This window comes from Panthera leo, chromosome B1, assembly GCF_018350215.1.
Source record: "Panthera leo isolate Ple1 chromosome B1, P.leo_Ple1_pat1.1, whole genome shotgun sequence".
Taxonomy (NCBI): Eukaryota; Metazoa; Chordata; class Mammalia; order Carnivora; family Felidae; genus Panthera; species Panthera leo.
In genome coordinates this window covers 159,712,548-159,738,044 of record NC_056682.1, presented here as the reverse complement: position 1 = coordinate 159,738,044, position 25,497 = coordinate 159,712,548, and the positions used below count along the sequence as shown (strand labels likewise).

General features: G+C 36.7%; 1 protein-coding gene across 7 annotated transcripts in view; it reads right to left on the bottom strand.

The window, feature by feature from the left end:
- Positions 1 to 1,714: 1,714 nt before the first annotated feature.
- The window catches only part of AASDH (aminoadipate-semialdehyde dehydrogenase), a 44,170-nt gene continuing 20,387 nt past the window's right edge, over positions 1,715 to 25,497 (bottom strand). For 6 of the 7 annotated variants that reach the window (XM_042936316.1, XM_042936315.1, XM_042936318.1 and 3 more), the window contains 11 exons: positions 23,900 to 24,092; positions 16,717 to 16,958; positions 16,238 to 16,344; positions 15,571 to 15,743; positions 14,946 to 15,138; positions 14,210 to 14,325; positions 11,347 to 12,139; positions 7,059 to 7,222; positions 5,832 to 5,954; positions 5,005 to 5,136; positions 1,715 to 2,955 (listed from right to left, as the gene is read on the bottom strand). In XM_042936316.1, coding sequence (XP_042792250.1) covers positions 2,566 to 2,955; positions 5,005 to 5,136; positions 5,832 to 5,954; positions 7,059 to 7,222; positions 11,347 to 12,139; positions 14,210 to 14,325; positions 14,946 to 15,138; positions 15,571 to 15,743; positions 16,238 to 16,344; positions 16,717 to 16,958; positions 23,900 to 24,092 — 2,626 coding nt within the window. In that variant the 3' untranslated portion in view covers positions 1,715 to 2,565. The remainder of the gene's footprint in view (positions 2,956 to 5,004; positions 5,137 to 5,831; positions 5,955 to 7,058; positions 7,223 to 11,346; positions 12,140 to 14,209; positions 14,326 to 14,945; positions 15,139 to 15,570; positions 15,744 to 16,237; positions 16,345 to 16,716; positions 16,959 to 23,899; positions 24,093 to 25,497) is intronic. The other variant, XM_042936320.1, reaches the window with a different exon arrangement.

Genomic DNA, 25,497 nt, shown 5'->3' with positions numbered 1-25,497 from the left:
ATATATAGGTACTATATATAATGTATATTATATATATGTACTATATATATATAATATATATTAGTACTTGGGGTGCCTGGCTGGCTCAGTCAGTAGAACATGTGACTCTTGATCTCAGGGTTGTAGGCTCAAGCCCTACACTGGGCCTAGAGATTACTTAATAAAATAAAAATTCACACAAATTCCAACATGAACAATTATCAAAATTTTAAATAAAGACAGGATCAGTATTGCTGGTTTTTCTTTTTGCCTCAGGTTCCATTATGGCCCAGCAAAACACACTTTCAGCCCTCTCAACTGTTAACGTGCATTTCACTCTAACAAGAGCTTCAGGTGGTTAATACATTAAGATTTAAGAAGCACTGGGGGCATCTGGGTGGTACAGTTGGTTAAGTATCCAACTTTGGCTCAGGTCATGATCTCATGGTTCGTGAGTTTGAACCCCACTTTGAGCTCCACACTCTCTCTGTCCCTTGTGAGATTCTGTCTCCCTCTATGTCTCTCACTCTCAAAAAAAAAAAAAAAAAAAAAGATTTAAGAAGCACTGATCTAAAACTTGGCAGAAGAGATGTTGTTCTTTTTGACCAGTCTGTACCTCAATCCCCACTCTAGGTTTGGGGAAATCTCCCAACTCATGGGTCTTGCACTCACCTCCCACCACCAAAGATGAAATGCCTGATATGTGCTCTTGTACTCTACCAGGGGCATGGAACCTGTTTCACTTAAAATTGGAAGAGACTCTGAATTTGTCTCCCAGTTGAAATCAATGAGGAAGTCTTACAGTGGTGGGTAACTGTGTATCCTGCATTAGTGGTCTGAGCATTTAGAGGTTCAAGAACAGCAGCTGTGTCTTCTCCAGGCCACAGTCATGCTGATTTCAGGCATTCATTGTTCCTGGCTGTATAGCTCTAGCCCTTGTTGCAAATCTCCAAGCTATTCAATATTCTTTTTAAAAATTCTTTTCTGCTTAAAATAGCCTAAGTTGACTTCTATAGCTTGCAGCCAAGGACTCTGGCATGTCTGATATTTGAGACTTTACTGATGAATAAATGGACCAGTTAAATGATACCACAGTTGACTGTAGAAAAGGGAAGGTGAACAACAGGATACATTTTTGTTACTTTATTAAGTGCCTGAGCACAAGTGTCTGGGATGTAATATGCCCTAAATAGTTCTTATTACTACCACTAGTGGCTAAATTCATAGTACCATAGCAAAAAAAAAGCTGCTTTATTACCTGAGCTATTATATCGTGAAATTTCAAGGAAAATTGAGACATTTTTTCATCTGAGTAATTTAAGTGACATGGAAAAGAAGATGACGTAACTTCTGCTCCAGTGATCCCTGCTGCTACCACCTAAAACTCCCTACTCTAACATACTACCCTAAAACTTAGTGGCTTAAAACAACTGCCATTTTATTATTTCTCAGGATTCTATGGGTGAGAAATTAAATGTCTGGCACCAGAATGGCCTGAATAGCTGGGGGCTGGCTGGAATGCTGGGGGCCACATGTGTAGGGCTTCACCTGTCCTTGGTTCTCTGGCTTCCTTGGTTTTCTTAGTAAACGTCAGGGCCATTCCCTCACGACATGGCCTCTCCGTCTAGCTGCCAGACTTCTCATGTGGCAGCTCTGGGATCCCATGAGAGCAGAAGTGCCCAGCCCTTCTTAAATCTTGGGCTCAGAAGTGACATTAGTGTCACCTCCACTGCATTCTATTGGTTAAAGCAAATCATGGACCAAGCCCAGGTGCAAGAGGAGACCGCATACAGGGCCTGGCTCCCAGGAGGAGCTATAATTTACCAGGGGCAACTTCATACCAAGCAAATGCAGGTATAAGCAAAGGTCTATGGCACTGGAGAAGCAGGTCCAGCCCCAAACCATACACATTAAGAGAATCAGGACACTTAAAAGTACATAGAGTTTTTTCTTTCCTGGTTTTTGTTGTGTTTCCTACCTCCAAGCCAGTGAAAAAAGGACATACAATCACAAAATCTAATAAATTGAGAAATACACAAAAATATTCATCAAGATTTGTATGTCAAAAATGGAAAAAAGAGGATAAATCAAAGAAACTATTATAGGAAGACAGATAAATATATACATAGATATAGTTCAATACTGGTATTTTGTTCACTTAAACATACTAAATAAGGAACCTAATTTAATAAAAAACATCCTACCTCTGAAAACCTTTCGTTAATAGATCTCACTGTAAATAAGTAAATGGTGTATTACATCATGGACTGAGTTTTTAACCCACCAAGTAAACTCTGATCTTCTTTTTCACAGAAGTCTATAAAAAAAGAAAAAAGCCCAAAGTAAAATATCCATAGCCTAATTCAAAGAGTGCTACTAAATAAATTGATGTTTTTGTTCTATAATTCCTTTTAAAAGCATTTGTTCCGCTATAGGAAGTAAAATATGATCATTCTCCAATAAAGTGTCATAGACAAGTTTCTTAAGCAAAAATAATCTTTAGTATAAAATAAGACTAATCCAAATGTTCTGTAACGATAAAATATTTTCAGATATCTCAGATAATCGAATAAGGACTGTACTTGATTATATTTGATGTCCACCCAGCAAATCCAGACAATAAACATAATTATTTCTACATCCAATGAGAAGCATTGATTCCCAGACCACAGGAGAAGAAAAGACTTGTCCAGGAAGTTCATACACACTTTGCAATCGTCCACTCTTAGATTCCAAGATCCACAGTTTCCCATCAGTAGATGCTGCTGCCAGCAACATTTCATTGCTACAATCTTGGTAACAGAAAGCAAACGGTGTCGCATACACCTGGGAAGTAGTTTCAAATTTCCACTGGAGGTGACCTTTCATATTACAACAGTAGATAAAGCAATCATGGGAACCAAAAAATATTTCTTGCTCTGATGCTGAGGTACATGGGGATGAAAAGATTGGTTCACTGGTAGAGAACTGCCAAACCTGAAGGACAAGAAAGGCAAAAATAATTCATCTAAGTTCAACAATTGTCGTGTAAAGCTTTAGGAAATTCTTAATAGAAATGTAAGCTATTAAATGGTTACTACACACAGAGAGAGGAAATAATGGCTTTTTCTGAAAAGTAGCATTCTCAAATTATACCTCTATTCCCAGTGGTAAAATCTAGAACAAAATACACTGGAGTGTTCATACTACATGAGTCACTGCTATGCAGAATATGATGAAATAAAACTAATTTGAACCCCATTCAAGAGCAAGCTATTACTATTATGTTCAGAGACACTAAGTTCAAAGATATAACTACACTCAGTTTTCAATGTATCTTATTAAAAACTAGATCTTCTTCTATTCTCCTAATGTAAGGAGATGGAAGTGACTGAAAAGGAAAATTTATGTGCAATAATTCAAATTAAAGGTTTAAACAAAAAGCCATGAGTTGTGTGTCTGCCTGTAGATATATACTCTCTACTTATTTTAAAGGTACCACAGACAAACCTGTCGGCCAATATTTTGAAGAAAAGAAGGAAAAGGCACAAGTCTAAGGTACTGTTTACAGTAAAAGCAGAATAAAAAGCAAACAAAATGAGAACAGTGGGCATCTTCATGAAACAGGATTTGTAATCTTAATTCTGTCCCTCACTTGGAAAAATCATTTTCATCTATGGTTCACCCAAAAAAATAGGAGTAACAGTACTTGCCTCTTCTTACTTCTTAGGAATCTAAAGGTGAGAATATGTTCAAACTATTTTGTAAGGAAAAATATTAAGTGAACATCACAAAAGATCTCATCACAAAGTAATTGTCCCACATCAAGGAACTGCCAGGCCAGGCAGAGTGAAAGTAGAATAAAAAGCACCAGAGCAACACTGGCCACCACTGGGCTAACTCAGGGTGGAGTTAGCACTCTCTCAAGTATACAAATAGTCCCCAACATCAAACCTACAGCAGCAGTTGGGCCACCAGTGATAGTCACTTGCGGATAAAGAAGTGGAGATTATCCTCCCCCCCCCCCCCCCAAAAAAAGACCTAATGTAATGCAGAAGAAGCCTACCCTGCCAGTCATGAAGTTGAAGATGGCACTTCATACAATGCAATTTGGGTTATGCCACCTATTTTGGTTTTCATAGAAAAAGCAGGGGCATCTTTAAATGTTCAAACCTTGAGGTGCCGCGGTGGCTCAGTCGGTTAAATGTGTGAGATTCTTGATTTCGGCTCAGGTCATGATTTCAGTTTTGTGAGTTCGAGCCCCACATCAGGCTCTGTGCTGGCAGCACGGAGCCTGCCTGGGATTCCATCTCTCTCTGTCTGCCCTTAACCCATTCATGCTCTCTCTTTCTCTCTCAAAATAAATAAATAAATGTTCAAAACCTCAATAGAAATTATAATAAAATTGCCTAAAAACTGGTAAAGTTTTTGTTTGTTTAATGTTTATTTTTGATAGACAAAGCATGAGTGGGGGAGGGACAGAGAGAGAGAGAGAATCCAAGGCAGGTACCAGACTCTGAGCTGTCAGCACAGAGCCCAACAGGGCGCTCGAACTCATGAACCATAAGATCATGACCTGAGCCAAAGTCGGACGCTCAACTGACTGAGCCACCCAGACGCCCCAAAACTGGTCAAGTTTTTAAAATTGGGGGAGGGCAGGGTGCCTGGATGGCTCAGTTGGTTAAGTGTCTAACTGTATCTCAGCTCATGATCAGGTCAGGTTCATAAGTTCGAGCCCTGCATCCAGCTCTGTGCTACCAGCACAGAACCTGCTTAGCATTCTTTCTCTCCCTCCCTACCCCACTTTCTCTGTCAAAATAAATAAACTTTAAAAAAAATTGGGGGAGGGCACAAATAAAACAGTGTTTGAATCTTTTCAATCTACTATACTCTCATTCCAAAATTAAGAAACCTGTGGCTTGACAATTAAAATCAAACTAGTTTTCAATACAATGACTTAAGTGATGTTTACAATTTTACTTCAGTTGTCACCAACTATTACGACTTTGAGAAAGATAATGTAAAATGGAACCAGAAATTTTTTACCTGTTCTCCAAAGTGAGTAAAGCAGAGTAAATTTCCATCTACACACCCAATACAAATATACTGTAGGCAACACCGTGGAGAAGAAAAGAGTGGTTTTCCACAGGAATGTTTCCAAACTGTGTTCCCAGTGGCCTGCCATGAGCAAAAGCAATTCACAGCATTTAAATTATATTACTAATCAATTACCCTTTATGAAACAAACTCATAAAATCTCCCAGGGGCAAAGCTATAAACATCAGAAAGTGCTATAATGACATGCTGATATCATAAATGAAGCTAGCATACATATACACAGCTATAAAATTAATCAGTGCTCTTTATAAGAGGTGAAATAAAAACGTACAATAAAACCAGGATATAATTAGAACATAAGATCTATCCTTAAACTATTCTAAGTTTTAATATGACTGAGAAAATTCTACCAATTTAAAAAAACAGATCAAAGACATACATAGAACTTCTATCTTCATATCAATCATTTTTAAGGAGTTCTGGTCCAGTGAAAGCTGGACTATAGTTAATTAAAAACTACTTTAGGGGGCACCTGGGTGGCTCAGTCAGTTAAGCATCTGACTCTTGGTTTTGGCTCAAGTCAACATCTCACGGTTTCATGGGTTCGGGCTCCGCACTGGGCTCTGCACTGGCAGTGTGGAGCCTGATAGGGATTCTTGGTCTCCCTCTCTCTGCCCCTCCCCCACTCACACGGTCTCTCTCTCAAATTAATAAATTTAAAATTTTTTTTAAATACTTCAATTTTTCAGAATTCAAAGCAAAAATAAAACATTCAAGACAAATAATAAAATCAATATATGTTATTTTATGCCTACAGGATTTATAGCCAGTAACAGGCCTCCCAGTGTAGCCACATATAAATGATGTGGTATCAGGCTCAAACAAGGGGATGAAAAGACAGTTCCTCCACATTTTAACTTCCAAACACACTTCTTTTTCTGCAAATAAGAAAACAAATTAATTGGTTTCTGCTGGTGGTTAACAAATCTACATATCTGATTTCTCATATCACCTCTATTTAATTAATGTAAATTTTTATTCTTAGTATAAAAGTAATACAGTCTCACTGTAGAGATTCAAGTTAGTATAAAGATTACAAAGACCACCCAGAGAGAACCACTGTAAATATTTCAGCATTTTCCCTTTTGATCTTTTTGGGACATACAATAGTTTAATATAGTTGAGATCATTCTGAATATATACTGGCATCTAATTTAGCTCATTTACTTGGTAAAACTCTATTACTTTAATGCATAATATCTCATCTGAACATAAAATTATTTCTCTACCTTATCACTGAAACTTGTTTCAAACTAATTTCATGGTATCATAAACAAAACCTAGTAATAGACATCTCGGTGCACATAACTGTCCATGTTTCTGATTACTTTGGCAGGATAGAATCCTAGAAGAAGAATTTTACTGAATCAAAGGATATGAAAGTTAGCTGTGGCCCAACTGTTTTCTTCAGAGACTTCACTAGTTACAGTGCACCCCCCACCCCTCACCAGCATTTAACATATTCTGGTCTAATACTATCTGGTTATCTATCATGTAGTTTAAATTTTCAATCCTTTGATTACTAAAGATAGGAAACATTTAAATACATTTACTAGACACTTCTTCTTTGGGGTCTTTTATGTTTATATTCCTTGTTTATTTTTCTATCTGGGTGTTTATAATTTGTGTTTGTTCTTCCATTTATTCTTATAAATGAATCTTAACTCTGTCACATTTGCTTCAAATGGTTTTCCCCAACTTATCAGGTCTTATTGATATTTTTCCCTTTGTGATTCTTTATATTGTCAAGATGGTAATTCTAAGCTCTTTAGATTTAAAAACTCTGAGTAACAAATTTATTTGTGAAAATCTGGTAAGGATGTTAAAAATGTCTTAAGATACTAAGACTGTTAATTAACTCATTCTTCCCAGACCGCAATGCTAAACTTAGGGGAAGAGTGAATACCGGCCCCGCTTTAGTCAAGAGCACTTGACAGTGTCCTACTCTTCTAAGCTTATAAGAAACTGATGAGGTTTCTCACATAAATATCTAAAGCATATGCATGCTGGTCATGAGATCCAATGTAAAGGAGTCCTGTGGTTGGATCCATGGTTGCTGAGCTTTTGACAGCATCCTTGGTAGTAAACATCCAGTATTCTTCTCCACTATTACTTTTCAGAACATAAACTAACCCATTATAACAGCCTGTTGGGAAACAAAATACAAAAGAGATTTAGATACATCACCAGAGAATAATTCTTTAGCCTAAACCATGACCATTTATTTATATTTGATGCTCTTTATGTGTACTACTATGTTCAGCTCAGGTTTAAACTTCAGCAATGTAAAGCAGAAAACCAAACAGAAATCACTTGTAAAAATACCTACTAGTAGGTATACCTCATTTTGTTTTTAAAGTACCATAAAGTGCTTCACTACTGAGAAAACAATGAAGCACAGTGCAGAAGAGAGATTTTGACAGACCTGGAATCAAATCTCTTCATGGCCATCATTGGGCAAATTACCCAGCATCGCTGAGCCTCAGATTTTTTCCTGCATGTGGACACATCTACTCCAGTGTTATTGTAATAATTAAGATAACATGGATTAAAGGGTGCCTGCATGGCTTAGTTGGTTGAGCATCCAACTCTTGATTTTGGCTCAGGTCATGATCTCATGGTTCGTGAGTGTCGGGCTCTTCATTGGGCCCCATATTGGGCTCTGTGCTGATGATGCACAGCCTGCTTGGGATCCTTTCTCTCTCCATCTCTGCCTCTCCTCCACTTGCTCTTTCTTTCTCAAGATAAATAAATAAAATATTTTTTAAAAAGATAATATGAATACCCAGTGCACAGGTGTTCAAGAAATGCTAACATTAACAATAGCTAACATTTATTGAGCTTTTACCTTGTGAAGTGTTATATCTGCAGTTTACAGATGACAAAAGGAAGCACAGACAGTTTTACTAGGGTAAAACTACTCAGCTGACATGTGGGTGAGCCAGGATTTGAATCTAAGAAGTCCAGCTTCAGAGCCTATGTACTTAACTACTATAGCAGACTGCTTTTCCCAAACTGCTACAACAGGTGAGAAGCTAGGGCAGGAGTTCCTGACTTGGTGTAGCCAGAATAACTCAGGTGACAGTAGGCGTGGTCAAAACCTACAGAGTGAAGATCACTCATGTTCCCTGCAGTGGATGTAAATCAGGGTAAGCTGATTTTGGGCACTGGTCCACCACTCTTTACGTGACTCTGCCTATCCATATAACCACTGCTGCTCATTTGAGGCCCAATTCCAGAGTAACTGCAGTGCTGTTTTCTTTCTAGCAGTTACTACTTAGTAGCAAGAAAGTGGCCTTCTTAGTTATGGTGAAGAAAAATGTCCTACACAGTGAAGTACCCCAGGACTCAGTTGGGTAATGAAAAATTTCCTTCAGTTCATTTCCAGAAGAAAATCTTTGTGACCTTGGGTTAGGCAAAACGTTCTTGGCTAGGACACCAAAAGCATGATCCAGAAAAGAAAATAAATGATAAACTGGACTTCATTAAAATTAAGAACTTCTCTTCAAAAGACATTATGTTAATGAAAGAAAGAAAAAAAAAAGCCACAGCCTAGGAGAAAACATGCAAAACACTTATAGATAAGGGGCTTGTATCCAGAATACATAATATTCTCAGATCCCAACAAGAAAACAAATATAGCAGCTTAAAACATGGGCAAAAAATCTGAAAAGTCATAAAAGATATACAGATGGCAAATAAATTCATAAAAAATACGTCATTAGTCACTAGGGAAATGCAAATTAAAACCACAGTTTTAACTCAGTTAAGTGTCTGACTTTGGCTCAGGTCATGATCTCACAGTTTGTGGGTTCGAGCTGTGCACTGTCAATGTGAAGCCTGCTTGGGATTCCCTCTCTCCCTCTCCCTCTCTCTCAAAATAAATAAACTTAACAATCTAAACAAAGAAACAAAAAACCATAATGAATGTCTGACTTTTGATTGCAGCTCAAGTCATGATCCCAGAGTCATGGGATTGAGCCCCACATCTGATTCTGCACTGAGCATGGAGCCTCCTTAAGATGCTCTCTCTCTCTCCCTCTGCCCCTCTCCCCTGCTCACTCTCTCTAAAATAAAAAATAAAGCCATAATGAAATACTACACCATAACAATCTGACTGGCTAAAATAAAAAGATTTTCAAACTGACAATACCAAGTACTAGCACGGATGTGGAACAGCTGGACCTCTCATACACTGGTGGTGGGAAGGCAAAATGGCTCAGTCACCAGGAAAATATTTTGGCAATTTCTTACAAAGTTAAAGCTATACTTACTGCATAATCTCCCCCTCCTAGGTACTGACCCAAGTGAAATTAAAAACTTATATTCATACAATATCCTGCTTACAAATGCTTATATCAGTCTTATTTGTAATTGTGAAAAACTGGAAACAACCCAAATGTGAATAGAGTATGATTTGTCCAGACAACAGAATATTCAGCAATAAAAAGAAACTGGATACATTCAATAATAAGGATGAATCTCAAACACATGCTAAGTAGGAGAATCCAGACTCAAAAGCAAAAATTAGAAAATGTAAAACTAGTGGGACAGAAAACAGATCAGTGGTTGCCTGGGGTTAGGGGTAGGGGAAGGGAAGCCTACAAATGACACAGACCTTTTGAGTAATGAACTCTTCATTTGGTAGTGGTTACATGACAGTACACATTTGTCAAAACATAGAACTGTAAACTAAAGAGGGCAAGTTTTCCTGTATATAAATTAGATCTTAATTTAAAAATGTCTAGACCCCCATGTGTCCCAGGCTTTGAGTCTAGAAACTTGGGATGCAAACAGTAACTTCAACAAGCTGACTTTCATGGATGGAAATTATTCATGCTCATTCACATATATAACTGAAAGTTCCCGGTAGCATATTTTCAAAATGTATGTGGGCAAAAGGGAAGGATCAAACTCAGATTCAAGTAGATCCTAGCTAGGATAGCACAAGTAGGGAGGCATATTCCTAAGCACTCAGCACAAGATTCCACAAGCATATAAAGTAAAACTTAATGTAGTAGGGGGAGTAAAGACAATGGTAGTCAAGGAGAGGCATTACACCTGGACCCCATATTTAGTAAAGTAAAAGTCACCTATACTTTAATGAAAATGATTAGCAGCTAGTAGCTAACAACATTTAATGAGCCCTCAGTCTGTACCTAGCAATGTACTAAAGGATTTATAAGCAATTATCTCAATCCTCTCAAAAGCTCTATGATGTATGTGGAATTTAAGAAGCAAAACAAATGAGCAAACTGGAAAAAAGAGACAAACCAAGAAACAGATACTTAACTAGAGAGAACAAACTGATGGTCACCAGAGGGGAGCTGGGTGGGGGGATGGGTAAAATAGGGGATGGGGATTAAGTGTACACTTATGACGAATACTAAGTAACATATAAAATTGTTGAATTACTCTATTGTACACCTGAAACTAATATAACACTGTGTTAGCCACACTGGAATTAAAATAAAAACAAACAAAAGCTCTATGATGATTGTAGTGGTTTTAAAATCTGTCCACAAATTCTCTGACACTTTTACTTTCAAGAGATGGAGCCTAAATTCCCCTCCCCTTGAGTATAGGCCAGGCTTAATGATGTGCTTCTAATGAACACAAGCAAAAATGATGGTATGCAACTTTGGAAACGAGGTCCTAAAAGTACTGCCTTGCTCCGCCCCTCCCCACCGGCCCCCCTCCCCCACTCAGTCTGAGGGAAGTCAGCTGCCAGGTTGTGAGAGCACTCAAGCAGCCTACAGAGAGGTCCATGTGACAAGAACAGAAGCTTCCTGCCACGAACCGGCCAAGAACTGAAGCCTTCTGCCAGCAGCAGTATGAGATAGCTGTCTTGGAAGATTTTTCAGCCCAGTCAAGCCTTCAGATGGCTGCAGCCACATGGGAAACCCTGAGCCAGGACTCCCAGCTAAGCTACTCCTAAATTCCTGACCTCAGAAACTGTGAGATATTTGCTACCCTAAACCATTAAGTTTGGGGACAATTTATGATGCAACGGGTTTTATTTATTATAAAACTAAGAACACTAAGTCCTAAAGGTCATAAGAACACTAAGGTCCTAAAAGGTCCAGCAACTTGTCAAAGTTCACAAAGCTGATAGCAGTTTTAGAGCTAGGTTCAAATCCAGAGACTATGACCCAAGACCCACACTGTGAATTAGCATGTGGGTAACCATAATTGACAACAACCAAAGCTACCATACATAGATTTTTAAATTTAACTTGCTCCTACTAGCATTATCATATGGAAACTTACCCACTACAATAAAGTTTCCACACTTAGATACACATGCTGAGGATTCAATTCGACCTCCCAAAATCTGTTCCCATTTCACCTTCCCAGAGTAAAGGTCAACTGCCATCATTCTGTGGGAATGGGAGCCAATGTACACAGTTACAGAGGGCTTAGCAGGAGTGGAGATGACAACCAGAGGGGAAGCATCCACACATTTGCCTGTGTCCGTCCTCCACCTCACATGAAGCTCCATTTTCTTGGCTTCTATCACAGATGTTCCCTCGTGAGAAACTTCTGCAACACAGGATGGATCTTTTGACTTCCCAGTAAGAGCTGAAGGATTTAGGCTTGTCACATTCTGAATGTTAGTCTGTGAAATTAAATCGGAAGAACGGGCTGAAGAGCCAAGTCCTAACTTAGTTAAAAACTCCGAATTCAGAGACAAAATCTGACTCCCTCTGCTCACTGCAATAAAAGCAGCTAGCTCATTGTCACAACTTAAAGTCAGGACAGATTTCTGAGATAAAGATTTTCCACTGATTTCCTCTTGATTAATATCGCTGAATTTTCTTTTCATGGCATAATTCTTGCTATACAGCAGATCTTCATCTGGAAACACCGTTTGAAGGACGTGATTGTAAATCTCTAAAATGGAACTGCTAAGAATAATTTCCAGAAGCCCAGGTATTGATGTGCCAACTAGTTTTTCAATCTCATTGAGGAGCCGTATGGACTTTAAGGAATCTCCACCACTATTTAGGAAGAGTGACTCATCAGGAACCTTCAAAGGATGTTCTGAGAGACTCAGAATAGACTATAGAGGAGAAAAGGGAGAAATGTGGTAAAGACCTAAAACCAAAACATTCAACCAATTTATAGGTAATATATAAAGGATAGTACTTACATTAATGATATGAACAAAAGACACACAAAACAAATATTTTTAATAATTAAATTTTAAAATTATTTTCTTTATAGTAAAGGGAACCATCACCATGCCACCAATTTTATCACAAACTCACTATAAAACTGCAAATTATATTTCCCTTTAGAGTGATTTCCCCACCCATAAAATAGGGCCTAGAATTATAAAAACATGACTTATTAATTATAAAGTCCACAAGATACTAATATCTAATATTTATATAATATGGGAACAATCTTTGTCTTCATTTGCTTCATATAAATTGAAATTATTTTCTAAGAATCTAAAAATGAAGCAGATAAGAGTTTTATCAGAATATCCTTTATTTTCAAACAAAACTATATAATTATATCCTCTTTTCAGAACCCTTCAGAAAACTCCACATTTGTAAGAAAAACTGTACTGACCTATGGTTGTAATATATATAAATATATGTATATACATATATACATATATATACATATCTTTCAAAATAAATTTAAATTGTAATGTAATATATATGTATATACATATATATACACATATATACATATATATACATATACACATATATTTCAAAATAAATTTAAATTGTTTCACACACACACACACACACACACACACACACACACACAGAACCCCCAACTTACAATGATTTAAGATATCTTAACTTTACAATGATGCAAAAACAATTAATTACATTCAAGGGAAACTGTACTTCAAATTCTGATCTTTTCCCAGTCAAGCGACATGCATTATCTCATGATGCTGGGCAGCAGCTAAGAGCCACAGCTTCCAGTCAGCCATGTGATCACAAAACAACTGATATGCTTAGAACTATTCTGTACCCACACAACTATTCTGTTTTTCACTTTCAGTATAGTATTCAATAACTTACATGTAAGATATTCAACAATTTATTATACACAGGGCTTTGTGTCAGATGTTGTCCACTTGTAGGCTAATGTAAGTGTTCTGAGCACACTTAAGGTAGGCTAGACTAAGCTATGATGTTCGGTAGGTGTATTAAATGCATTTTGACTTAGGAAAATTTCAACCTACACTAGGTTTATCACCATGTAACTCCATCATAAGTTGAGGAAGATCTGTATATACAAATTCCATTAAGCAGAAACATATGTGTTGTTACTGCTAGTTCTTCCAGAATAAGGATATAAGTCCTTATGCCACAGATTGTACTATACCAAGATTTGGCCATTTTCTCAACTCTGACAAGCACTGCACTCCCACTGCCCCATTAGGGAAAAGTTATGTCAAGATAGATCTTGTCTTCCTGTGCCTTTGTGTCTACCTCACTTCCAATAAATTTCTTTATGGCGAGGGAGGCTTGATATTAACCTAGAGAACTCTTAATTTAATATAAATTGAATAAACAAAAGTATATTACTTAACATTTGGGCATTAATAATAATTCTTAGAAAAGTTTATCACACTTACTAGGATGCTAACATTCCCAAAAAATATAACATGACCTCTTCAGAAAAACAAATTTGTATCTTAAAAATTGAACCATGGGGAGCATGGGTAGCTCAGTTGGTTAAGCATCTGACTTTAGCTCAGGTTATGATCTCATAGTTCGTGAGTTCAAGCCCCGCATCAGGCTCTCTGCATGGAGCCCCTTTGGATCCTCTGTCTCCCTCTCTCTCTCTGCCCCTCTCCTGTTCAAGCGCATTCACGCATAAGCACGTGCACTCTCTCAAAAATAAACATTTAAGGGGTGCCTGGGTGGCTCAGTAGGTTAAATGGCCAATTTCGGCTCAGGTCATGATCACACAGCTCATGAGTTTGAGCCTCGTGTCAGGCTCTGTGCTGACAGCTCAGAGCCTGGAGCCTGCTTCCAATTCTGTGTCTCCCTCTCTCTCTGCCCCTCCCCTGCTTATGCTGTCTCTGTCTCTCAAAAATAAATAAACATTAAAGAAAATTAAAAAATAAACATTAAAAAAAATTAAAAAGTTGTACCTTCCACAAATGCTGTAATTTTTCCCAAAGTTCCTCTTTTCCATTGAGTTTACACTCAGACTTCAAGTTTATATAGTTTAAATATATCTTGTTTAACTCAGAAACATCAATTTTGCCTTAAAAGAGAAATAATTTTAAAATTTCAGCACAAACCCTTTCTACTATCTTCATTAGTTATAAGAAGAATACATACATTTTTCACTGTAAAAGTTAGAATTCCTATAGAATAGTTTGTGATAGGAAAATCAGTTCTAAAGAAAGCAGTCCCATGCTACAAAAAATGTAGTAGGTAACAGATAAGAAAAGAAGAAAGGAGGAGCTAGTGTTTATCTTAAAGAGTTAAAGAAATGGTCCTACCAACTGAGCAATTACTGCGTTTTGATGTAAATATTAGATAAAGATAAAATTGGAAAGGCAATGTGGTCATTAGGAGCATATGTTCTGAAATCAGTCTTACAATTTCAATTCTACCACTAACCAGCAATATAATTTTGTCAAAATTACTTAACCTCTTTAAGCCTTATTTTCCTTATCTGTAAATGGGAATAATACAACCTACTCCCAGGATTTTCTAGAGATAAATAAAGTGGGTTAATTATACAAAGTACTTAACAGAGGGTCTACCTCAACATATGCCAGTATTACTTAGAATAAGAATTAAGAAGCCTTTAAACTAGTTATGAATACAATTAGTATTCACTTGGCGCTGAAACACATCTGCTTCAAATGATTTTACCATGAGATGTAAATGGTAGAGAATCAATCAACACAAGTTCATCCGGGATGGCATGGCTTGGAAGATGTTCCTGCAGTTCTTTAAAGATGTATTCCTTTACTACATCATTTTTGGACACCATGAACAGAATTAATTTTTCCTGATTATACCATGTAACTGCACAGGACTCTACTTGCTGAAGTCCTTCAGCAACCTGTGAGAGAGATTATCCCAATTTGTCAGAGGACATTTAAAAGCAAACTTCCTAAATGCTCAAACTTCTTATGTCTGAAATCAACACAAATTAAACTGTAAAATAGCTAGAGATTTTTAAAAAATTGATTATTACTGTTACTGTAGCCAGCACACTGGGTTCTTAATGTTTTTCAAAATAATAGCTCCCAGAGCAAAGTAAACCATTATTTTCAGTTGTTAAAATTCACTCTGTCACTTATTTAAAAAACAACCATCTCTTTATGCTGAAGGGCCACACTGAATTAGTCATATCTTTTATTGCAATTCATTATTAATACAAAAATCTTAGGTTTAAATAATACTAATAGAGAACCCCAGTACAGAAAATTGGTGGTGGCTACCTTTAATACCTACATATGTTAGTAGATATTTAATATTTAAATAGTCTTACTTGTTGCACAAATTCAATGTTAAGACGTTTGCCATATCGTTTGATCTGACTGTCCTTTCGTCCCAGGAAAAACATCTCTCCATCTTTCACCATCACCAAATCTCCCGTGGCTCGCATTGTGCCAAGCGGTACTATCATTTCATCATCAAGAAAACACACTCTGTTTTTGCCACCTTCACAAGATATAAACACCAGTGTAATAAAAAAAAAAAAAAATCCATGGGAGATATATTAAAAACCATCAAATCAAGAACATCTTCAAAAGCCGTTACTGAGTTTCACATTTTGAATATTTACACAGGCAGCACACTTTTAAACATCACCTGATAAAATTAATTAACAATAACCTCAGCAAAATAAGAGACAAAACAAAATTTCTAAAAATATACATGTGATTAAAAAAATTCTTAGAATACTGCTTAAAAAGAATTTTGGCTATAAACGTCCAAATTACAGTTTCTAAATTACTTTTATATCTTCCCTAAGAGTATCAGACATTGTTATCTGAAATTATGATAATATTAAATGTTTCATGACTGTGAGAATGAGATTAAAAATTATCATCACTGAAAAGAATACGGGACATAAGACATATTGGTGGAAGAATAAAGTTATCAGATTTTTTTCCTAAAAAAAAATTATTCCCAGTCAATAAATGTAAAACAACCTAAAAATACTTGGCCATTGCCTTCTTGAATTGTGAAACCATTAGTATCTCTGACTTCAACTACTGTTCCAAGCAGTGGAAATCCCAGTGGTACAGGCAATTCACATCTATAAAAACACAACAACCCAAACCATATTTAAAATTTTCATTTGAACAGAATATTTTTCAGTGTATTTAAATCACATTGTACCAAATAAAGAAAAATAAGGTTTTGGTTATGTTAGAATTCAAAGACTGCCAAAAGGAAAAGATTAGGTGGAAAGGTTATCATAGGTTATTTATTGCTGTTTAGTTACAAAAAGTTCTAGCAGGATCTGCAGCACTAGTTATAAGAAAGGTTCTGGATCCCCAGTGTAAAATTCTAGATAAAATAGTATTTCTAAAATTACTACCCCAGTGCCTACCAAAAACATTATTAGTGTTAAGATACTGGAAAAATACAGTTTCTCTCTAACCTATTTAGTAATTGAAGCCCTTACTTCAAAGTAGAGTTAAGAAACTTCTCTGGAATCTTGTAAAAAGTTGCCCAACTTGATACCTCTGTGATACCATAAATATTAAATATTTGTGTTTTATTGCCTACTCCTCTCCAGCTTTTGAGAACAGCCAATGATGGAAATGCTTCACCACCGAGGGCTAATACTCGAAGAGAAGTACTGGCTGATAAAACAGTTGACTTGATAAGCTGAGATCCAAATCTTCGAAGCAATGTTGGTGTTGCCTGTGAACACATTAAAGATAATTTATTTCTTTTCACTTCTTTTTAAAAAAGTAAATACTGTAATAATTAGTTCAAAGCTTAATACTGGACACCTACATGAAAATTAAGGCTGTTTATTAAACTGTAAATCATTTTGGAAAACTACTCAGGCAACATTATCTTCTTAATGCGCTATCAATTTCTCTTGAGAAAAAAAACTTGAGAAAAATATTAGTTATGTTTAATTAGGTAATCTAGACAAAACGGTTTAAAGATTAGAAAGGACAAAATAGGGGCGCCTGGGTGGCTTGGTCGGTTAAGCGTCCGACTTCGGCTCAGGTCATGATCTTACGGTCTGTGAGTCCGAGTCTGTGCTGACAGCTCGGAGCCTGGGGCCTGTTTCGGATTCTGTGTCTCCCTCTCTCTCTGCCCCTCCCCTGTTCATGCTCTGTCTCTCTCTGTCTCAAAAATAAATAAATGTTTAAAAAAAATTTTTTTTTAAATAAATAAAAAAATAAAAAGGACAAAATATATAAAATCAATTCACATTTCCTTTCCCACTCTCTGTAGAAAAATATATAAAAGGTTAAAAAAATGTTCCTAAAACAAAACAATATGAATAAAGATTTTTAAAAACACTTTTATTGAGATATAACAGACATACAATAAACTATACATATTTAAAGCATACAATATAAATTGAGATAAGATATATGGATATGTCAGTGAAACTATTACTATAATCTAAAAAATGAATATATTCTTCAGCCCTAAAATTACCTACTTACCATTATAATTCTTCCCTTCAACTGGACCCCTAACTCCAGACAACCACTGATCTATTTCCTAATGATCAGCTGGTATTTTCTAGAATTTTACAAAAATGGAATCACACAGGGGTGCCTGGGTGGCTCAGTCAGTTAAGCGTCCGACTTCGACTCAGGTCATGATCTCACAGTTCATGAGTTAGAGCCCCGCATGGGGCTCTGTGCTGACAGCTCAGAGCCTGGAGCCTGCTTCAGATTCTGTGTCTCCTCTCTCTGCCCCCTCCCCACCTTGCATTCTGTCTCTGTCTCTCAAAAATAAAAACATTAAAAGAAAATTTTAAAAAAATCTTCAAAAAAAAATGGAATCACACAACATAAATTCTATTTTGACCTGACTTATTTCATTCCATATAAATACTTTGTGATGTGCTTATATTGCATGTATCAATTCACTTTTTGTCCCAGTTCAGACTGATATAACAAAGTGCCACAGACTAGGTAGGTTACAAACAATAGAAATTCACTTCTGATAGTTCTGAAGCCTAGAAGTCCAAGATCAGGATGCCACCATGACTGGGCTCTGGTAAAAGCCCTCTCCCAACTTGTTGGATATTCACATGGTGGAAGAGTCTTGGGAGGTCCATGGGGTCTCTTTTCCAAGAGCACTAATCCCACTCATGAGGACTCCATCCTCAGGACCTAAGCACTCCTAAGGGCCTCACCTCCTAATACTATCACAGCATACATTAGAATTTTAACAAATGAATGGGGAGGGAGGAATAATCACTCAGACCATGGGACTTTTCATTGCTGAGTGGTACTCATTGCATAGATCAGGACTAGCATTTGTATTTCCATATAAAATTTAGGATCAATTTGTCAATTTCTACCAAAAAAAGTCTACTAGGATTTTGATAGGAACCATGTTTAATTTAATCTTGACACTATTGAGACTTTAATCCATAAACATGAAATGTCTCTTTAACTCTTTAACTTCTACCAATAATGTTGTTTTTTTTTTTTTCTTTACTGCACTGTCTAGAATCAGAATAATGTTCACGAGAAGTGACAAAAGCAAACATCCTTGTTTTATTTCCAATCTTAGGGCAAAATCATGCAGTCTTTCACCAAATAGGATATTAGCTGTAGATTTTTTTTTTTTTTTTTTTTTTTTTATAGATGCCCTTCATCATGTTGGGGAAGTTCTTTAATTCCTAGAGGTTTTTTTTTTTTTTTTTAATCCCAAGTGTTAGATTTTGCCAAATACTTTTCCTTCATCTGTTGAGGTAATTACATGCTCTTATTTATGTAGTGTATATTATCAATGGATTTTTATTTATTTTTGAGGGAGGGAGGGCATGAGGGGAAGAGAGAGAGAGAGAGAAAGAGAGACAGCAAATGTGGAGGGGGGGGCAGAGAGAGGGAGAAAGAGAATCCAAGCAGGTTCTGCACTGTCAACACAGAGCCTGATGTGAAGCTCAAACTCATGAACCATGAAATCATGACCCTAGCCAAAATCAAGAGTTGGACACTTGAGCAACCTGGGTGCCCTTATCAGTGGATTTTTAGATGTTAAGCCAAATGTGCATTCCTGGGATACATCCCACTTGCTCACATTTTAAATTTACTGAAACTGGTTTTGTGGTTGAGAATATGATCAATGTGCTTGAAAAGAATGTATTCTGCATTTACTGGATGGACTGTTCTATAAATGCGATTTGGTTGATAATTTTGTTCGAGTCTTATATGTTCTGATTTCTAGTTTTTCATTCAGTTGTTAAAAATGAGGTATTAAAATTTTGAACCATTGGGTTATCTAGTTCTCATTTCTGTCTAGTTTTGCTTTATGTATTTGGAACTTCTAGTTTTAGGGGGATATACATTTATAATTGTTACATCTTCTTGATTTAACCAATGTAGCTCCTAAGGTACTGACCATTTTATCATTATGAAATGTTTTGTTTCTTGTTTTTGTTTGCTTGTTTGTTAGTAACTAGCCTGGGCTAAATCTGTAGTCTGTCTTTCCAGTGATGTGTGGCCACTAATGTCATTGCTCAGTTTTACATATATAGTCTTATTTTCAATTTTATATCTTACTTCCTATGGGTCATCCTTGTGTGTACATAGCTCAGTAGTCAAGCAATGACTGGACAAACTGTCCACAGAGATGGATCTGTGTGGATAGATGAGCTCAAAGTTTAGGCCATTTTCAAGCTTAACCAAGCTTTTATTTTCCATGGGCCCTTTTGGGTCTCTAACGTATATGCACACAACCTGAAGGTCAGCCAAGAATCTGTTTGGGCTCTCTGGTCTCTGACTCACAAGTGCAGCCTTAGCCAGAATGTGCTTGCCCTCCGCTCCACCACAACCTCAGACTATTGAAGTTTTTGCCCTCTTTGCTGGCCTACTTCATCATTTTCACAGACAGTGCTGTTGGGCATGGATATAACCTACCATTCCAAATTGAATAAACTCCCTTATAAACAGTGGGCCCTGACAGAAAAGTCTGTTTTGACTGAGCTGGGGCTGGCAGGAAGAGCAGCTCAGTCTAGAATGCCACAAATTCCCATTATTTTTATCCAAAATTAAAAAGTTTAAAAACAAACAATTTTCAGATCATTGTATGCCTCTGGTTGATTTCTAAAGTGTTGGAGTAGTTGCTTTTGTTAATTTTGTCCAGCTTTCTAGTTGCTTTTTGGGGAGAGGATCTACCAATCTCTTTACTTGACCACAGAAAATTTCCATGTGAATCAAGATTTTTAAATGGTTTCTTTCAGTAAAAGATGCAGCATTAATGGACAACTTGAATTTTAATTCAAAAAGATGACTTAAAGTCTTGGTTTGTCAAAATATTTAAGTAACAGAATGACCCTACATCCCAATATGAACTTATTGTTCCAGATTCTTGTCTAGGAATTTAGCACCTCCATTCACTCTCAACATTCAGGGTTTGGGGTAATAAATTATAATGGCCACCCTATTTATAAGGCATCCTCAACCAAATTAACTGTTCTACCAAGTTTTACGATAAGGAAAATCTCTTGTCAAACTGAAATGTTCTGGCCTTCATTTCCGGTGCTAAAAATAACTTAAACTTTGAACTCTATAAATAAATGCACAGCTATGAATACTCAGCAAGATAAAGCATAGTAACACTTTTCAGATACTCAAACTGAAATGATAAATTTAGCGGCAAAATACTAGTCAATATACGTACTTTGTTACCAAATCATTCTAGGCACACAGAAATAGGAAATAACAGAAAAAACAGGGGATGTTAAGGTTCCTTGCAAAATTTCTAAGGTAAAATTCTCATAAAAATGAAAAACACAGGGTGCCTAAGTGGCTCAGTCTGTCAAGCATCCAACTCTTGATTTCGGCTCAGGTCATGATCTCACAGTCGGGAGATTGAGCCCCAAATTGGGCTCCGAGCTGGGTGTGGAGCCTGCTTGAGAAGGTCTCCCTCTCTCTCTGCTCCTCCCTCCCCCATGCACATGCCCTCTCTCTCAAAAACAAAACACTTAAGCTGACATTTTGGTGGCTAGCAACCTAAGATTTTGCTCTAATTAAATGGTTTCACTTTTAAAGTGCATCAAGTTTAATATAACTTGTTATCCAGAGTATGTGCAAAAAAAAAAACAAAAAAAAAGTTCAAACATATTTTAGGTTTGTAAAACACCAAAAAGTGGAACTTTCTTTCCAAAAGGTCCTTATACCTGAAACAAAATAAGTGTTTAACTACCTCAAAAGCTAAGTCTATTTCACTTTGGGGTCTTTCTCCCCCACAATAAATCAAGATATTCCACTTTAAATTTTTAAAACTTTATGGGGTGTTTGGGTGGCTCAGTTGATTAAGAGTCCAACTTTGGCTCAGGTCTTGCAGTTCATGGGTTTGAGCCCCGTGTCAGACTCTGTGCTACAGACAGCTCAGAGCCTGGAGCCTGCTTCGGATTCTATGTCTCCCTCTCTCTGTCCTTCCCCTGCTCATGCGCGCTCTTGCTCTCTCTCTCTCTCTCTCGCCCTCTCTTTTTCTCTCTCAAGAATAAACAAACAGTAAAAACAAATTAAATTAGTTTTTTAGGTAAGATTATTCGTAAATAAAATCTATACAGGATGCTCTTTTTAAAGTATATAATATACATTACACACATAAGCAAAAATCCTTGATGACTTATATATCATTTGATGAGAAATCTGATTTGGAAGGAAAAGATGAACCCTAACAACAAAGCTAAAATTCACTATGAGACATGCAAGAGAGCTGACGACACCGAATCCATCTGTAGCACTCCATCTCGTTCATGTTGGCTAGATGACCTCCCTTGGGGCTTTGTATTGTGTACCCTCTGGAGATTAATATCTGTACCTTAGAAATGTCTGCCAAAGTCAGGATTGAGGGGGGAGGGAGAAGTTTGCTTTGGCCGTCCATAAATGTGTTCAAAATAACCTAGTCTCTCTCCCCTTCTTCAGGCACAGATGGTGCCACAAGATCTAAGTAAAGATTAGCTGCCAATTAGGTACATGTAGACCCTTTGATCTTACTACAGTGCTGTCCCCTATACATCTTTGGTCTATAAAATCTATAGACTAAGGTCCTGTCTTGGCGGAGAACAGCTGCACATCTCTGCATCATCATTCAGCCAGTCCTCCCTGTCACTATGTTACCGTGCATAAACTGCACGTATGTAAACTGTGTGGAGTTGCCGGCTTCATTTCTTGCTCTCAAAGTCCCTTCACAGTTTGGAGGATACTTTACAGTTCCTCCTCCTCCGCCTTCTAACAAGACAGGACATGCCTTATACAAAGGAAAGGACATCCTGTCAGCTTGTGTACTTCTCTTCCTTACTCAAACTCAAATTTGATCTGCTGATAATACCCCAAATTAAGTCTTGTGAGTTAAATAAAATCACCATGAATATATGCACAACTTGCCGTGTTCTGGAATCATAGTTAATAAATGTGTATCAGTTTCTCACAAGGACTCATGACCCCAAAAAGGTTAAAACCACTGCCAAAGTGAATTTAACTGAAACTGTGCTAAAGGGTATTGGATTTAAAGAGATAAAACTCATAGACTTGACATAGAAGGAAAATCTCCTTCCATTTAATGACTCTCTCTCTCAAATCTATTAAGGTATTTTGAAAAGGTTTCCTAAAAATTATGCTCCTTGAATTTTATAGAAAAATAAGTTAAAGTCCTGCCCAGACTGACAGAATGATTCACCATAGATGAGAATTTATATGCAATTGATATACCCAGCAAGCCACATTATTATATTCATTTTATATATATTTGTAAACATATAATATTTTTTTAAGGATGAAAAACATTGCCTAAAAACAAAGTCAACATCAAATTTTGCCTTTAGGGCAGAAATTTAACATCCTCGAGTCTCTTACACTAAATATAAACTGATATTTTTAGTTTATCATGATACACATACAATTTTGCTAATTCTCTCTAGTATCTTTAACCATTTGCAATGTAATTATCTTAAGGCTTGTATACCAGTCACCTACTTTGATATACATTTTAAAATCTTTAAAGATGACAAAGTATTTGTTTCCATAGTTAATGTAAAATATACTGATATAAAAAGTCAGAAAATGTAAATTCCTACCTAATTAAAACTTAAAGTTTGTATTTTCTACTGAAAGCTGAAGTTTAAGGCAGGAGAGGCAAGTGTATCCCAACAGATTTGAGTGAAGGTCAACTTCCTCTAGTTATTACTATGCCAAATGCACAGTGAAATAATTTTCTAGGCAGAATTAACTGATTTTTTTCTCCCATTCTCAAGTAAATTAGATGATATCATCAGAAGACAACCCTTAATAATCTAACTAGATTATCATTAGTCCACTGTAAAAAACAACCTACAGGAATACAAAATATTAAATAATATTAAATATTAAATAATAGGGGTGCCTGGGTGGCTCGGTCGTTTAAGTGTCCGACTTCAGCTCAGGTCACTATCTCACAGTTTGTGAGTTGGGAGTCTTGCATAGGGCTCTGTGCTGACAGCTCGGTTGGAGAGCCTGAAGCCTGCTTCGGATTCTGTGTCCCCGTCTCCCTCTACCCCTCCCCAACTCGTGCTCTGTCTCTCTTTCTCTCAAAAATAAACACTAAAAAAATTTTTTAAATAAAATAAAATGCTAAATAGAAAACAAAACATTTCATTTGCTCCTAAAATGTACCTGCAAAATAGTTACGCTGTGATGTGAAAAGAGAACGGCAGCTAACTTTGATGGAAGCACTTTGACAGAAGCTGGTACAATAAGCAGACAGGCACCACTGGATAGAGCAACAAATATTTCCACAACGGAGGGATCAAAGGTCAGAGGTGAGGCCAGAAACAAAACATCTTCTTGTGTGATCTCGAAAAGTAGCCTAAAGCAAAACAGAATGCAGTTATATGAAATGTCTAACATTTGGTAAACACATATCCTAAAAATTGATTTATGACCATTAAGTTTCTGGATGTTGGTCAGATTTTTATTCTTTTCTCAGATTAACCAAAATGGTACTATTAATCCTATAACTCTTTATAAATATAAGGATTAAAAGCCATTTAAAACAATATCCATTTCTTACTATGACATATTTTATCATCTGTGATGACTTTCTGATGTGTCAGTATGGCTGGATTGAACCACAGTCCCTAGAATTTCCTTTCTAGTAGGTTTTCCATTAGGGTACAAAACAAGGGATATTCTCTCAAGAGCTGGAGTACAGAAGGGAGGTGGGTGCCATTTAGTGGCACACATACCTCCCTGTTATTTCATTAAACACTAAACTAGGTGCTGCTGTGAGGGGATTTTGTAGATACAGAGTCTCTGGTTAGCTGACTTTAATCAAAAGGGAGATTTATCCCAGGTTGGCTCGATTTACTGAACTGGAAGACTTTTAAAAGAGTGTTGAGGACTTCTGTAAAAAAGACTCAACATCTGGGTCTACAATTACTCTCCCCTCCCCTAGGATCTTCTTTCCTGACTTGCCTGTGGAAAAAAAGCACATGCCTATGGGTTTCCAACCTGCTCACGATCATCCCTTTCTGTTTACACTATAGACTCAGTCTTGCTTAGCCAGACCCCACAAACATAAGCCAATTTCTTATAGTAACTCCCTGATATATCCTCCTAGTTCTGCTCTTCTGGTAGAATCTTGACTCCTTCTATCCTACTTATATATTTAATAGAGACCTCTGATTCCCTTTTCCTACTATTTGATATTTTTCTCTCAGTAGCTGAACAAAGAGCAGAATATATATAGTTAGGATATTACAGAGCATAGATAATCAGTGGTGAGCCTATGGCATTGCTTCATTCTAAACACACAAAACTCACTGTCTAAAAAGCAGGGATTACCTTAATTTCACAATATCTTCAAATATGATATTGTGGGGACTCACTCAGAACCCCATAGTTGATATGAAGATTACTTTAGGCTGAAGACATTTTGGATTTAACAGATGCAGAAAGAAGCCTTGTTAGACCTTTCCTTATCTCACTAATTGTGAAACTTTTGGGAAATGAAGTTGCCACAAATTCCTTCTTTGGAGTAGCTTTTATTCCCAGGAAGGAAACCAAGAATGAACCTACTATAAATCTCTCCTACAAGTGACTTTTATGGCCCTGAAAGTAAACCAAAAAGGGATTTTTAACAGGTAAATAGATTTCATTAAGTTCAAGCATAAATAGCAATTGAGAAATTCACATACTTTATTATTTTTTTTAATGTTTATCTATTTTTGAGAGAGAGAGAACAAACAAGGGAAGGGCAGAGAGAGAGGGGG